Source organism: Aquarana catesbeiana, linkage group LG05 (assembly GCF_042186555.1).
Source record: "Aquarana catesbeiana isolate 2022-GZ linkage group LG05, ASM4218655v1, whole genome shotgun sequence".
NCBI classification, from domain to species: Eukaryota; Metazoa; Chordata; class Amphibia; order Anura; family Ranidae; genus Aquarana; species Aquarana catesbeiana.
Window position 1 is genome coordinate 254,954,394 of NC_133328.1, and position 16,408 is coordinate 254,970,801.

Consider the following 16,408-nt stretch of genomic DNA (forward strand, 5'->3'; position numbering starts at 1 on the left):
TGACCTCCATCATTCGTAAATGGAAGAAGTTTGGAACCACCAGGACTCCTAGAACGGGCCGCCCAGCCAAACGGAGCAATCGGGGGAGAGGGGCCTTAGTCAGGGAGGTGACCAAGAACCCAATGGTCACTCTGACAGAGCTCCAGTATTTCTCTGTGGAGAGAGAACAACCATCTCTGCAGCAATCAGGGCTGTATGGTAGAGTAGCTAGACGGAAGCCACTAGGTAAAAGGCACATGACCGCCCACCTGGAGTTTGCCAAAAGGCACCTGAAGGACTCTCAGACTATGAGAAAAAACATTCTCTGATCCGATGAAACAAAGGATTAGAATCTGGTGTGAATAGCAAGCATCATGTCTGGAGGAAACCTGGCACCGCTCCTTACCTGGCCAATACCATTCCTACATTTAAGCATGGTGGTGGCAGCATCATGCTGTGGGGATGTGGGAGACCTGTCAGGATCAAGGGAAAGATGAATGCAGCAATGTACAGGAACATCCTTGATGAAAACCTGCTCCAGAGTGCTCTGGACCTCTTCCATCTTCCAACAGGACAAAGACCCTAAGCACACAGCCAAAATAAGAAAGGAGTGGCTATGGAACAACTCTGTAAATGTCCTTAAGTGACCAAGCCAGAGCCCAGAATTGAACCCAAATGAACATCTCTGGAGAGATATGAAAATGGCTGTGCACCGATGATCCCCAACCAACCTGATGGAGCTTGAAAGGTCCTGCAAAGAAGAATGGGACAAACTGCCCAACAATAGGCATGCCAAGCTTGTACAATCAAAGGTGTGCCAAAAGTGCTTCAAGAAAGTATGGAGCATAGGCTGTGAATACTTTATGTATATGGGATTTTTTTTTTTTTTTTAATTCCAAAGATTTTAAACAAACTTGTTTGATGTTGTCATTATGGTGTATTGTTTGTAGAGTTTTGAGGAAATTAATTAATTTAATCCATTTTGGAATAAGGCTGTAACATAACAAAAATGTGGAAAAAGTGAAACGCTGTGAATACTTTCCGGATGCACTGTACAAAGATAACCAAAAATAAATAAAAATAAAATAAAAAAAAGTGTTGCACTGCTCAAATATGGCTTCAATACATATGGTGAATTATTCAAAAATGAAACAAAAACTTGTATTCATAAATAGTCGTAATAATCTTCATGCAAATCATTGCTCCACCCAAAACTGAAAAGTTCCACCTACTATATATCATAATAATACATCCTTGCATATGATTCACTATGACAATAATCACCATTTAACTCATATAAATAATCGCATAAGTGCTCCACCCAAAACTGAAAAACTCTACCACTGATAAATAACTTATAAACAAAATGTCCACTGTAAGAAAAAAAAGTACTTGTTAAATAATCTTATAAACATGCTTCACCACCAACAGAAATGCTCACCTGGAGAGGAATATAATTTCCAGTGCAACTATTAACAATATATTGGAACAAATTAAGCAGTGATAAACCCAAAACCAAAAATGTAAAAAGAAAAAAAATGCAGAGAAGTGGGGGGAGGGAAGTGTTAAATGGACTAGCAGATTTAGGTACACTAAACAAATTGCAACCAAACTCCAGCTCACACTTTATAATCAGTTACAGCAAACATTTTTTTACCTATTGGGATAAAGGTTTTACATAAATAAATGAAAACTTATCATTGTAAACACCTCTGCCAGTGTTAAATGGTTTTATTCAACCCTCTAACTGCTACATCTGCAAGACTTCTTTTGAAAAACAACAAGAGAGAGAGAGAGCAATCGAGAGCGAGAAAGATCGAGAAAGAGCGAGAGATCGAGAGAGAGAGGTAGAACTCGAGAGAGAGACACAGACAGACACACTTGGAATGGTCCCTGTTGCCTCACTGGCTCAGTCAGCAGTTTTTTTCAGTGTGGCTGTCGGGTGCTTTTTTCTTTCTGCCCACCTCCCCTTCACAGACGGAACACACAGGAGGGGCGGGGGAAGGGTGTTGTGTGTGAAGCTCATCGTAGGCTACAGGCATGTTGGAGGTGGAGTGGGCGGAGCAGTATGGGGAATGGATCCCCTCCTTCCAGGTCAACTGCCCGCACAGAGACAGAAACTGAAACCAAAGATAATCAGGACGACAAAGCAACCATGGGAGGTGGAGGAGAGGAGCAGGTGGATGGGTTTTCCAGGGGACAGGAACTCATTTCCATGCCCCTTAAAATGTTTAGCCCGGGTCAAGCGGACTGGCTGCCCCCCCCCCCCCCCCCTGTTTTTTTAAACCAATAAATTTATGGGTTTAGTTCCACTTTATGATTTACTGCTGTTCAGAGGTTCTTGGCTTCAGAAAAATGGCAGTCTCCATCAAGAAGAAACAGGAGCAATGCTGGAGACAATTTACAGCACACACTGATTTTGGTAGCATAATTATAATTGTGAAATGTATGTTCCTTGCTAAAGAACATTATTTTTTATCAAGTTGTTATGGGTAAAGTTCCGCTTTAACCACTTGACCTGTAGAAGGTTTTAACCCCTCCATGACTAAGGCATGTGTCTGTGTGAGGAAAGGAAAGCCCTTAACCGGCAAGACTGTCAGTACATTGTTTACACTTATAATCAGGGCACTGATCATCAGCGCCCTGATTATCAGTGCTGCCTATCAGTACCGCCTATCATTGCTGTCTATCAGAACAGTGCTATCTATCAATGTTCATCAATGACACCCATCAGTGCCAGCTATCAGTGCTCATCAATTTAGCCCATTAGTGCCACCTACCAGTGCAACCTATCAGTGCAGCATATCAGTGCTCATCAATGTCGCATATCAGTGCCCATAAGTGAAGGCTATCAGTGCTGCCCATCAGTGCCACCGATCAGTGCTCAATGCCGCCTATCAGTGCTGCCCATCAGTGTCACCTATCAGTGCTCATCAATGCCGCCAATTAGTGCCACCTATCAGTGCTCATCAATGCCCCCTATCAGTGCCACGCATCAGTGCTCAATGCCGCCTATCAGTGCTGCCCATCAGTTCCACTTCAGCAGGTTTCTGAGCTGCTGAGAGCATCTCTCTCATACAACCCAGAGCCTGCACTGACAGTTCCCCCTTCCTCGCACGGATAGGAGAGGAGAGAGCCAATCTACTTTTTCTCCTGCCACCCCTTTCCTCCTGTGTGTGCACTGCGAGAAATGTGAAGCCCAGCAGCAGAATGATCAGTGCGACCTTTGCAACCCCATTAGTTTTGCCACTGGGTCACAGCCTCTTGTGGAGGTGATAGGGTAAATGTCTGTAGATATGTATTAATATTCCGCGCTCAGGACAGACACCAATACGAACTGCAACCCCCCAGAAAAGGAAAACACCTAGGTGAAGTCCAAATGCTATAAACTATACAAAATAGGGGATTGGCGCTGTTCACTGTTAAAATAATAGTAAAAAACTCTCACCACAAGGGAAGATCTGTGCTACAGATCTGAGTGAATAAATTAAAAAACGATGAAAAAAATATACTTCAATACGTATAATCCCATAAAATGGTATGTATATATCCACGAATAACATTAGGAGTACCAATAAACATACGAACCGTTTGAAGTGAAAAAATTAAAATTAAAAATAAAAATATATACAGAAAAAAAAAAAAAGGTGAATAATAGATCAAATATACAAAGATAACACAAAATCCAAAAAATAATAATAATAGAAGATGTATATATCTTAAAGAAGTGCCCTGAAAGACAATCAGTGATAAACAATCCAAATGGTGTTATACCAATTATGTGTTTTGAAAGCTAAATGGTGATCATATAAAAAGTGGAACAAAAAAGTTTTTTGTGCATTTAAAATTGTGATCACATACCAAGTTATGCAAAAGTAAAAACATTTTATAAAGATATTACAAATACTAAAACACAGCATAGATAGTCCGTGCATACAAAATTTAAAAAAAAGTGTCCGTGCATACAAAAATTACAGAAGTATCAAAAATGTGATGCATATATCAAAAAATGTCCTGTGTATATAAAAAATCCTTGTGCAGAAATCTGATATGCCTCCAAATGGTTCCAGATGTATCTGTTGAGATTGGTGTGAACCGTCCTGTATGGAGCCCCCACTAGTGTCCCCACTCACTGGAACGCCCAACCCCTGCAGGGGTAATAGGCATGTAGACATAAATCCGCTGGTCCAAGCGATCGATGTCCCCTTCACCGACTTCTCTCCACTTGTGTCACCAGTGTGATCTGTCTCCATGTGTCCATGAACAAATGGACATTTTTACAGCTGAGCGTTTTTTGCAGCTTAAAAAGGCCTGTCTATATTAGTCTATGGCTTCATGCCTACCTAGGCGTTTTTGAGCTGCAAATGGCATAGGCGTTTTTAAAGGTCTAAAAAAAAAACCAGGACCAGTGGGTTCTGAGAGACGTTTTTCAGCTGTAAAAACGCTCTAATGCTGATAAACGCTCAAAAACGTCATTCACCAATGTTTTTTAACGTTTTTGATCCATTGAAAAAAAAAAACAGTTTGAAAAAAAAAAAACGCTAAAAAACGCTAACGTGGAAAAACGCTAAAAAATGCTATTGCAAAAACGTTGAAAAAAGCTGAAAAAAGTATAAAAAAATCACTGCAAAGATACTGGCGTTTTCATAACATTATTTTTACATCCTGTGTGCATGAGGCCTTATGGTTTTAAAAGTCCTGTCACCTACTATGTAATCAGCTAATGTTAAAGATGATATTGAGCTTGGTCTGTTACAAGTAATTTCATTTTGTGTATAAATAAACCAGCGTCTTTTTTTGCTCTAGATATTGGCCTCAAAAAGTGAGTCTCAACAGAAGCATTTACTACAGAGGGCACCAGAGTACTGTCCTTCATCTATGGTAAATATTACATAAATAAATGTTTTATCCCCTTCCGGAATAGGACAAGCATATCACATTATTGTTTGGATCAAATTCATGTAATTGATTTAAAGTTTCTCTGTTTCTTATCCTCATATGGGGTATACAGCGGGTAAAATAAGTATTGAACACGTCACTATTTTTCAAGGTAAATATATTTCTAAAATGGTGCTATTGACATGAAATGTTCCCCAGATGTTAGTAACATCCCATGCAATCCATACATACAAAAGAAACCAAAAACAAATAAGTTCAGAAATTAAGTTATGTGTGAAAAAAATGGAAATGACACAGGGAAAAAATTATTGAACTCATTAAGAAACGGAGGTGCAAAGAGGCATGGAAAGCCAAGACACCAGCTGAAATCTGTCAGTAATTATAAAGCAATCCTGCCCCTTGTCAGTGCAAATTAATATCAGCTGGTTCAGTCCCAACTGATTGCCTATTAAAAAGGGGTCTCATTACCAAGGTGTCACACAAGAAACATCCCATGATGGGAAAAAAAAGAGCTTTCTCGAGACCTTCGTATCCTTGTTGGAAAACAATACTGATGGCATTGGTTACAGAAGGAATTCTAAACTTCTAACTGCTCCAGTGAGCACTGTTTGGCCATAATCCAAAAGTGGAAAGAACATAATTTAACCATAGGAAAAATTGTGCGCAAAAAAACTATCAACCAAGTGTGAGACCATAGTCTAGTTTGCTGCAATCAAAAATACATGCCACCCTAGGGTTGGATGTTAAATATGAATTAATGTGTTGATTGCGCTAACTTCTAAAAAATTAATTAATACCATACCACTTCTAATAACCAAAAAAATAAAAATATTAACTATTTATGTGTGAACTCTTTGCGGGTATTTTTCTTCGTGCTGACAATTTATATATGTGCCCAAACTTCACCACAATATAATACCCCTATGTAAAAAATCTTTGTGCAATATTAACAACAAATAGTTATCAATGATTTAAAGTGCAAGTGCCAAATGTATAAAATATAGAAAAAAAATGTGAAAAAATGCAAATATAAAAATAAAATTGAGGATACGGTTAAAAATAAACCAAAATTTACAAATATTAATATTATATAATCAAACAACTCAGTCCATTGAGTCCATACATAAAAAATATGTGTATAGCAAAATACAGTGAATGTCCACAGTGAGTGATCAATTCCTTTCAATGGTAACATTCCTCGGTAGTATTTAAGTGCTTCCACTTCCACCATTATAGTGACTACACCACCACCTAGTGAAATGGCCACTCACCAGATATAAACAATTATGCGCCTTTGGTTCAATAATTTCGGATAACCACTCCGTTTTTGATGTCGTCTGCAGGTCAATACTCCAGACCTTGGAGGGGAGGCTACAGAGGTAGAGGCAGAGGGTATTACAATCAAAACTATGGAGCCCCACAGTAGCAGGGGGAATGGAGGGACTGGAGAGAACCTTACAAACCCCCGATGCCCGTGTTCCAAACCAGCAGGGGTGGCTGGAACAGGAACCCACAGGAGGGTGGATGGAACAGAAGCCCACAAGAAGGAGAGGGTGTAGAGAGGCATGCAAAAAGAAAAAGAGAAGCTTAAGGGAGGGTATCTTTAACTTAACAGAAATAGTATTTTCCCAGGAAGAACTAGCAGTCCTGGATAAGGGGATAAAATACACACTGAGCAAGCTGTTCAATCAGTTTGAAGCAAAAATTCATTAGGAAACTTAATTTAAAAAAGCATTTTTAGAAAAAGGAGAAAATAATGCACAGCAGAATAGCATTTTGTATATGCACAGTCATTTAAGGAACAAATCCACGTTCAACCCTAAATCCAGTTCAAACCAGCATATTGAGGTATTTAAAAAGATGGTGGAAAAAGAAATTAAGACCATAATACCAGAGAAACCAAGGAAAACGGACAGGGTGTGGCAGGGAATCAAAAAATTGGAAAAACGAAAAAATATAGTGATAAGACCTGCGGACAAGGGGGGAGGGTTGGTGGTCTTGACCAAAAAAGTCTACGGAGCAGAATTAGATGGTGGACATCATGTGCACATTCCTGTTATCCTTCCACCTCAAGGCCAGCACTTCATTGCATTTCAGTGTTGCTCTTTCCCCCCTTTGCAGCTTTTTGTTTACTGTGGATTGTGGGAAGCCCTTCCTATTTTATCTTGAGGTTCCGGCCTGAGTCCCTGGTACCAGGGACTCATCCACACATATATGCTTCTCGGGGACATAGAGTTCTGCAAATCGTTGGGAAAATAAATTTATCAGTGGGCGAATCTTATATAACTTGATGTGAAAATGAAAGAATCTCATAATCATCTCATATCGGGACCTGGGCATTGCGGCAGATGGGGTTGGTGGACCAATAGGCATGTCCTTCATTTTTTTTTGTAAGCCCCATGTTTAGGGTGAGGCCCATAAACAATTTGAACTCCTCCAAATTCAGATCTCTCCACTCAAACGGACGGGCATAAGATGATTGGGGGGTTGCTGGCAATATACTGCTGGGCATAGAAATTTGTCTGGTCCACAATGAATTGCAGCAAAGTGTCGGGCAAAAACAGGTGAAAGCAATCGATCTCTGTGAAATTTTGGGTGTTGGCCTGCACACCTGGCTGTGCTGTGAAAGGGGGAATAATTGGTGATCCCGAGTTGGAAGGCAGCCATGTTGGGTTGTATGTATGTAGTGGCCCTGGCTCTTGGGGGACGTGACACTCCAGTAGTTGGGGGAGTTGAATTTCCTGTGCTGGTACTCAGGTGTGATGTGGCAGCACTGGTACTGGGTCTGGGCATTTGTTCGCGGGGCCTATCGCTGGCGGCAGCGCTGGTACTGGGCCTGGGAATATAATCCTGGTTGCTGGCGGCTGCCTGGTTTCCAGAGTGTCGTGCCCTTTTAGGAGGGACCCAGTCTTCATCCGAATCATTACTACTCTCGATCAGTTCAAATGCCGAATTTGATTCGGAATCAGAATTGGAATTGGAATCTGATGAGAACTCTCCGGTGCTCTCATCAGTCATGGAGAGGATCTGGAACGCCTCCTCACTAGTATATACTCTTTTGGACATGGCTGTGTGGCAGGTAGCTGTGCGACGGGTGACAGATGGGTGGCAGGTGACGATCACTGATGGGCTGTGCGATGGGTGGCAGGTGACGTTCACTGAGAGGTGATGATGGGCGATGGTCACTGATGGGTGACAGGCGATGGTCACTGATGGGTGACAGGCCACGGACGGTGACGGGTGATGGTCACAGATGGTTGACAGGCAACGGTCACTGATGGGTGACGGGTGACAGGCCACGGTCACTGATGGGTGACGGGTGCACCGCTGACGGTCACTGATGGGTGACAGGGCACGGTCACTGATGGGTGACGGGTGCACCGCTGATGGTCACTGATGGGTGACAAGTGACAGGGCATGGTCACTGATGGATGATGGGTGACAGGGCAGGTCACTGATGAGTGACAGGCGATGGTCACTGATGGGTGACAGGCCACGGACGGTGACGGGTGATGGTCACAGTTGGTTGACAGGTGATGGTCACTGATGGGTGACAGGCCACGGTCACTGATGGGTGACGGGTGCACCGCTGATGGTCACTGATAGGTGACGGGTGACAGGGCACGGTCACTGATGGGTGACGGGTGACAGGGCACGGTCACTGATGGGTGACGGGTGACAGGGCACAGTCACTGATGGGTGACAGGTGACAGGGCACGGTCACTGATGGGTGACGGTTGCACCGCTGATGGTCACTGATGGCAGTCTCTTATGTGACAGGTGCACTTTTATGGGGTGACTGTTGGGTGACAGATGACAGTTGGGGGGGGCGATGGGATAGTTGTGGTGTTGGTGCAGACACTACTAAACATAGATCTGTAACTCACTGCTCCTAGCTCTTCTCTCCTCACACTGGAAACGGTGTGTGAGGAGAGAAGAGCTGGTAACAGCTAGTGACAGCTGTGTTTACATTTAGTGATCGGCTGTGAATGGATCACAGCCGATCACATGGTACACAGCCCTGGCCAATGGCTGTTTACTATCGTCGGTGACAAGCAGTGTTCCCGGGAACATGCCACCACCGATGTGCATGCGCAGCGCGCTCACGATCGCGCGCATGCGCCGTGCAATGCGGGGAGTTACCATTCGTGATCGGCCGTGATGAAGTCACGGCCGATCACATGGTAAACAGCCATGCCCAGTGGCTGTTCACCTCTGACGGTGATGAGCGGTGTCTCAGTGACACGCCGCCACCGACAGTACAGGGCTGCGCGCACACGATCACGCGCATGCCCAGTTTAAACGGGCTCACGTCATATGACGTCCGCCCAGAACTAGAGCCTTACCGTCCCGCCGTCATATGACAGTGGGCGGTAGGCTAGTGGTTAAGCTTGAAAGATTTATGATTAAGGCTGGGTTTCCCCGCATCCAATTTGCATGGCAGGAGATTGCGGCTCTCAGCCAACTATGATTTTTATTTAATCTAAGAAAAAACTACTTTCCAGTTTTGTAGCCATAGTAAGGGTAGCTTTGTACTCTGGATATGTACACAATTTCCTAAAAACGTAATTTTCTACTCTGCGTCACTGGTCACAAATTTTCACAGCAACTTACTTTGTTGTAAAAATTATAACTCTGGGATGGATCACTTGATTGTAGCAATCAAAGCCTCTCACTAAGCACAGGAAAGAGGCAATGGACTACATATGTGAGTTTCTTCCAAACTCCTCATAGGTGGTCTGAAATAGCATTTTTAAAAATTGTGTCAATGTTTCTATTTACCGACATCATTATTATTATTATTATTCAGGATTTATATAGCATGAAAGAATATTTCTTTCAAAACCAAATTGGTTTTAAAGCTGACCTTACACTTTCTACTGGCATTGTTAAAATGTAATAATATTTAAATATTGCAGGATTAAAGCGTTTGTTAGCCCCCCAAAAAATAAATAGATTTTCTGGTACCTTAACCACCTCAACACAGGGCACTTACACCCCCTTCCTGCCAAAGCCATTTTTCAGCTTTCAGCTCTGTCACACTTTGAATGACAATTGCGCGGTCATGCTATACTATAACCATGTGAAATTGTTATAATTTTCTTCACACAAATAGAGCTTTCTTTTGGTGGTATTTAATCACTCCTGTTTTTTTTTACTTTTACCTAAAAAAAAATAAAAAATAATAAAATAAAAAAAAGACCAAAAATTTTGAAAAAATAAGTTTTTCTTAGTTTCTGTCAGCAAACTTTGTAAATAAGTAATTTTTCTCTTTCACTGATGGGCGCTGATGAGGCAGCACTGATGGGCACTGATGAGGTGGCACTGATGAGGCACGAATATGCCGCACTTATGGGCACTGATAGGTGGCACTGATGAGCACTGATAGGCGACACTGATGGGTGGCACTGGTGGGCACTGGGCACAGATAGGCGGCACTGGTGGGCACATATAGGCGGCACTGGTGGGCACAGATGGGCGGCACTGATGGGCATTGATGGGCAGCAGTGATGAGCATTGATGGGCATTGATGGGCAGCACTGATAGCCAGCACTGACTGGCATCACTGATGCCCACTGATTGCTGGCACTTGTGGTCACTGATTGCTGCCACTTGTGGTCACAGATTGGTGCCAATTGTGGGCACTGGTTGGCACTGATTGCTGGCAGTGGCATTGCTGGCACTGTTTAGCACTTAATTGTAATCAGGACACTGATAATCAGTGCCCTGAATACATCCCTAGATGTCCTCTGTGAGGAGATGCCGCTGATTGGCTCTCCTCTCCTCACACTGTCAGTGTGAGGCGAGGAGCGCCGCTTACCGGCACCTACGTGTTTACATGTGACCGGCTGTGATTGGACACAGCCGATCACATGGTTAAAGGGCCGCGGCTCTTTACACAGATCGGGATGACGCCATGTCCTAGCCACACGGCGCGGCCGGGGGCGCGCGACATTGGTCGTTCTGGGAGGCCGTCATTTGATGTCCACCCAGAACAAGAGCTGGCAAGTGGTTAAAGCAGTGCTTGTGCTGTGTAATCTGCCCCCCTCTAAACTATAAAAAAACCCTGAATCTGGCACTTCCTGTATTCCCTCTTTAAACAGACCACGAAAATCAGGGCAGCTCCGCCCTGATCACTGTAGTCTAATTGCAGCCCTCCGTCATACTCTGTCCCCTCTGCTCTCCTCTCTCCCCCCTCACCCCCCTCCTTCCTGCATGGCAGCTCGTGTCTGTGTCTCTGTTTCCACCCCTGCCGCTTCTAGTAAAATGTAAAATGTTTTTTTCTCACTGCTAGCCCCTCTATGATATCCTGGTAGAGCACACTGCATTATTCTTTTAGAAAAACGAGCGTTGTAAATACCGTTTTAGTGATGTCTACAGGCCAGTTACGTGACTCTCGGCTGGTTTCCATGGCTACTGCAGAAGAGGCTGAGCGGCCATGTGATCTCCCCAGCTGACGTCAGAGGGAGATCACTGCCCCTCCTTCAGTATCCATTCATATCCATTCATCGGAGCTATACAGCGGCCGCGAGTCATGTGACCGGCCTGAAGACAGCTCTAAATAGGTATTTACAGCACTAGTTTTTCTATAAAGACAGGTACAGTGTGCTCTGCCAGGCTCTAATAGAGAGTCTGGCAGAGTTTAAGTTATATGGGTTAACAAACCCTTTTAGAAATGTATGCAGTGTTGCTTACATATATATTTAATCATATTTGACAACAGGATAGGATGAAGACAGTTTCTACTATGTTTTTTTCTGTTTCTCACCACTTCATTTTGCATCTGATGCTGTTAAGTGATTGAAGTCTAATCTGAACTTAAGTTGCTGTGAAAACTGTCGTATATTATTTACTCAGCTACTGTATACAGTCTCTTTCAAAATGCAAAACACTAAAACCATTGTTATTCAAAAATCATATACTAGTACAACTTCAGTACCTGCATAGTATTGGTATTGACTCAAAACATCTTTGCAGAATTTTCATGGATGGCCTAAAGCTCTGAGGAGATTGCCTGTAATTTAAAAAATACTTGTGAATATGGATCATTATATCACTGCAATCTATGAATTGGAGATGACTGAAAATAAATGTGTTATTCATACTTGAAAAGAATAATTTTTATTATTTTGTCTTATTTTCAGACAGATGTTTGGAACTGTATGAATTCCTCTTTACCAGGTGAGATGAAAACATCTTTTTGGCACAGTTTTATAGATGTTTTTATTATGTGTTTGTGTGGTGCTACCCCCATGAGGGCTGCTCAAAGATTCTGCACCTCACTGGTTGCCTTGACCTTGCAAGTCCTTTGACACCTCTGACACTCTGGGTTCTGACATTTCTGTTATAAACAAAGAAATTTAAAAGGTACACACACATGCAAAGTAAACCAGCTAAATTTGTTTACTGGCATCTTAAAGACAACGAAGTCAGCAAAAAGGGGTTCGTAACATACAGTAGATAAGGCACAGGCAAATAACTTAGTGGCAAAGCAAATTAACTTTTGTCCACTGGGTACTTAAACCCCCTTCCTAACCAGGACAATGTTCAGCTTTTAGCACTCTCACATTTTGAGTGACAATTACTCAGTCATGCAACATTGTATCTACTGTATATGAAATTTTTGTCATTTTTTTCACACAGATATAACCTTCTTTTGGTGGTATTTAATCACCACTGGGTTTTTTATTTTTTGCTCTATAAACAGGGCCGTCTTTAAAGCGGGGTTCCACCCAAATTTTGAACATTATCTCTATGCATTCTCTTCCTTGCCTAGATGCTGACATGCTGTGTAAAAAAATTTAAATCGCTGTAATTACCTTTTTTTTTCTAATCTTCTTAGCACTTCCTGGTTTTCCTCCCATGGGAGTAGGCGTGTTTCTAGCCTCTCCAAGACCTCCCACAGTCCCCTGGGAGCTAGTCTCAGGCTTCCCAGCATGCATTGTGCAACAGCGTCATCACAACATCTCGGTGAATGCTGGGAGCACAGCATTCACAGCATCCAGGAAATACATGCTTGTGGGCTTCAAATGCCCACAATGAAGATGGAAACCGCCTTCAGTGAATTTTATAAGTTATTCTTTACAACGAAATCGGACACAGGCGGACTTATTACACAAAACATTTGAGTAGATAATCATGAGAAGAAAAGTTTGTGAATGAACTCCAAAAAAAAAAAACGATAGATAGGTGGACCCCCGCTTTAATATTGATTGGACCCTGGGCAAACATTTTCTTGCCCCCCCATGCTGTTTTGCTCTCCACCTTCTCTGAGACATACAATAAATAGCAGCTAGACTCAAAATCCATTTACTGAATCAGATCAGGCAGCAATTCCGATTGGTTGCCAGAAGTTACAGTGTATCATTACCGCTCACTGAATGGTTGCTAGAGGTTACAGCACACATTACAGCTCACTGATTTGTTTCTAGAGGTTACAGCACATGATTTCTGCTTGTTGATTGGTTGCTAGAGATTACTGTATATCAATATTGCTCACTGATTGGTTGCTAGAGGTTACTGCACATCATCTCCTCACTGCCTGCACACCATGGACTGGGGAATAGACCGAAAACTCCCAGGGATCCTAGGACTCCTGGAATCAGTGGCAGTGGTGTGATTAATGGTAGTGCTGATTTTTTTTTTTTTTTTTTTTTTTTTTTAACGACCAATATAAAGAGGAGTTTCAACACTGGCCACCAATGTAATAGGGGTTTACACTGACCACTAATGTAATAGAAGCATTCACAGTAACCACCCATATAAAGAGGTATTTACACTGACCACCAATGTAAGGGGGACATTCACACTGGCCACTAGTGTGAATGAAAGGATTCTACACCAAGCACCAATGTAATGAGAAGATTTACACTGACCACCAATGTAACTGAGACATCTAGCCTGCGTTTACATTTGTGTGTGTTCGGAACGCATGCAAAATCGCTTTCCTGACACCACAGAAACGTGCTGCCCTTTAGCAGATACACAGCAGTACTATTAATTGTTAATGACACCCTCATGCATTTGCTGACATGTGCCTTGGCACCGTGTGATTTTGAAAAAGGGTTTGGGACTTTTTTCCGCATTTGTAGCGCATAGAGCAGTACACCTTTGCATCCTAAAACCCATGCTAACCTCTGCACCCCAAAGCTCCCCCATCCTCTCCACTCCAATGCCCCTCTCCTTTAACTCTACCTGCCTTCTCTGCTCATCTTTGCATCCACCTTCCTTACCTCCATACATCCCCTCCTTGCTCGCCTGTGCACCTCAAACTGTAATTCCTTCTCTGCCTACCTCTGCACACCCCACACTACCCTCCCCCCACTAATTTGCTTACCTTTTGCAGAACAGGCTGATGGTAGGCTGACCACAGTTGTAGGCAGGACTTTCAAGCATGCCCCTTTATCTCCCCAGTGGGCAGCATTTAGTATAGGTGATGGTGGATATGACCTCAGGGAGGCATGATATGCATATGAATACCTACTCTATTCATATATGAATGCTGCCGGTCCGTCGCTATTTACATATCAATGCTGCCACAATTTACATATCAATGCAGGTTATTTACATGTAAACACAGGGTCTGCAGGTGAGTCAACTGTACACAACAATAGGGCAGAGCTGGGCAGCATTAGTAACAGAACTTCACCCTGAGATATCAGGACAAAGCACGGGACTAAAACCTCAAGGCACGAGGGTATTTAAACTGGGATAGTTGGCAAGTATGAGGCAGCAGTTTGGGCCCCACAACAATGACAGGGCCCAGGGCAGCGGCCCTGTTTGCCTTGCCTGAAAGACGGCCCTGGCTATAAATGAAAAACGACAGAAGATTTTGTAAAAAAATGCATTTTTCTTTGCACGCTCCACTTCTGCTGCCAAGAGCCTCATGTCCATCTAACAGAGTACGAGAACTGTTGTTGATCATGCCACTGAATTCCGTACTCTGGCAGCAGAGGTCGCTTGGAACAATGAGGCCCTCGTGGCTGCTTTTTCTCATGGTCTCTCAGATAACATCAAAGATGAGATAGCAGCCTGAGACATACCTACAGATCTGGAGAAGTTGATCACGCTTTCCATTCTCATTGACTCCAGACTCCGAGAGAGGCCTGCCTTTAAGGAGTGCTTGCGGAAGCCTTCTGCACATTTGGCTCCGAGCTTTGCAGTCCCACCCTTGCCTCCCTCACTTCCCATGCCTCCTTCTACCGAGTCTGCCAGTAAAGTAGAACCCATGCAGTTGGGCTTAACATGTCTCTCTGCAGATGAAAGGGCTTTAGGAGGAGGGAGAGATTGTGCCTTTATTGTGGCCAAGCAGGTCACTTTTTGAAGTCTTGTCCTACCCATCCAGGAAACACCTGCACCTTGAGGTCCTGTAGGGGACAGACCTTAGGTGGAGTTGTTATGTCCCCAGTTATCCTGAAGGATAAGCCTTTAGTTCCGGTTACCCTTTCTTGGTCTGAGTCGTCCATTGAGACACAGGCTCTAGTCAACTCTGGGGCTGCAGGCCTGTTCATAGATAGTGCCTTTTTTGTCTAAGCACTCGATTCCGCTGCAGCTTCGTGCCACTCCACTTGCCATTGAGGCTATTGATGGGAGACCTCTACAGCCTGCCCATGTGACTCATGAGACTGCTCCATTGACCATGGCTGTAGGGGCTCTTCACCATGAGATAATCCATTTCCAAGTCATTTCCTCACCTCTTTACCCAATGGTTATTGGTTATCCTTGGTTACAGAGGCACAACCCCTCTTTTAAAGTGGCTTCGTGCTGAGGTTCTTTCCTGGTTGCCACAATGTAGTAAAACATGTAAGTGGCTAAAGTCCTGTGCACCTCTTCACTCTCCTCCTTGCAAGAGGAGTACCGCAAATTTAGCGATGTCTTTGACAAAGGTCAAGCCTGCAGTTTTCCTGGTCATATGATTGCGTAATTGACCTTCAACCTGGTGCCATGCCCCCTCGTGGCCAGGTTTACCCTTTGTCTGTCTGAGGATAAAGCCATGGAGGAGTATGTTGCCGACACACTTTCTCAGGGGTTCATCTGCAAATCCTCATCTCCTACTGGTGCTCATTTCTTTTTTGTGAAAGAGGAGTGGTGAACTGAGACCCCTATAAACTATCGTTTATAGGGATCTCGATTGCTTCACGATTAAGAATGCGTATCCGATTCCATTGATTACGGAATTATTTTATTTGACCACCTCAAGGGAGCAATGGTTTTCACGAAGCTCAATCTGAGAGGGGCATAGAATCTCGTGAGGATCAAAGAGGGCGATGAATGCAAAACTGTGTTTAATACCAGGACAGGACATTACGAATACCTAGTAATGCAGTTTGGTCTTTGCAATGCTCCTGCAGTTTTTCACGAATTCATCAACAATGTCCTTTGAGATATGTTGCAACAATGTGTGGTGGTTTATCTCGACGATATCCTCATATATTCTAAATCCCTCAAGAGCCACCACACAGATTTCTTCTGTGTGCTACAGAGGCTGAAAGATAATAACCTGTATTGTAAGTTGGAGAAGTTAACAGGT

General features: G+C 43.3%; 1 protein-coding gene across 4 annotated transcripts in view; it reads left to right on the forward strand.

Moving 5' to 3' along the window:
• RECK (reversion inducing cysteine rich protein with kazal motifs) overlaps positions 1–16,408 on the forward strand; it is a 1,099,858-nt gene that overhangs the window by 96,768 nt on the left and 986,682 nt on the right. For all 4 annotated transcript variants that reach the window (XM_073630723.1, XM_073630721.1, XM_073630722.1 and 1 more), the window contains exons 3-4: positions 4,786–4,860; positions 12,024–12,060. In XM_073630723.1, the coding sequence (XP_073486824.1) occupies positions 4,786–4,860; positions 12,024–12,060 (112 nt within the window). The remainder of the gene's footprint in view (positions 1–4,785; positions 4,861–12,023; positions 12,061–16,408) is intronic.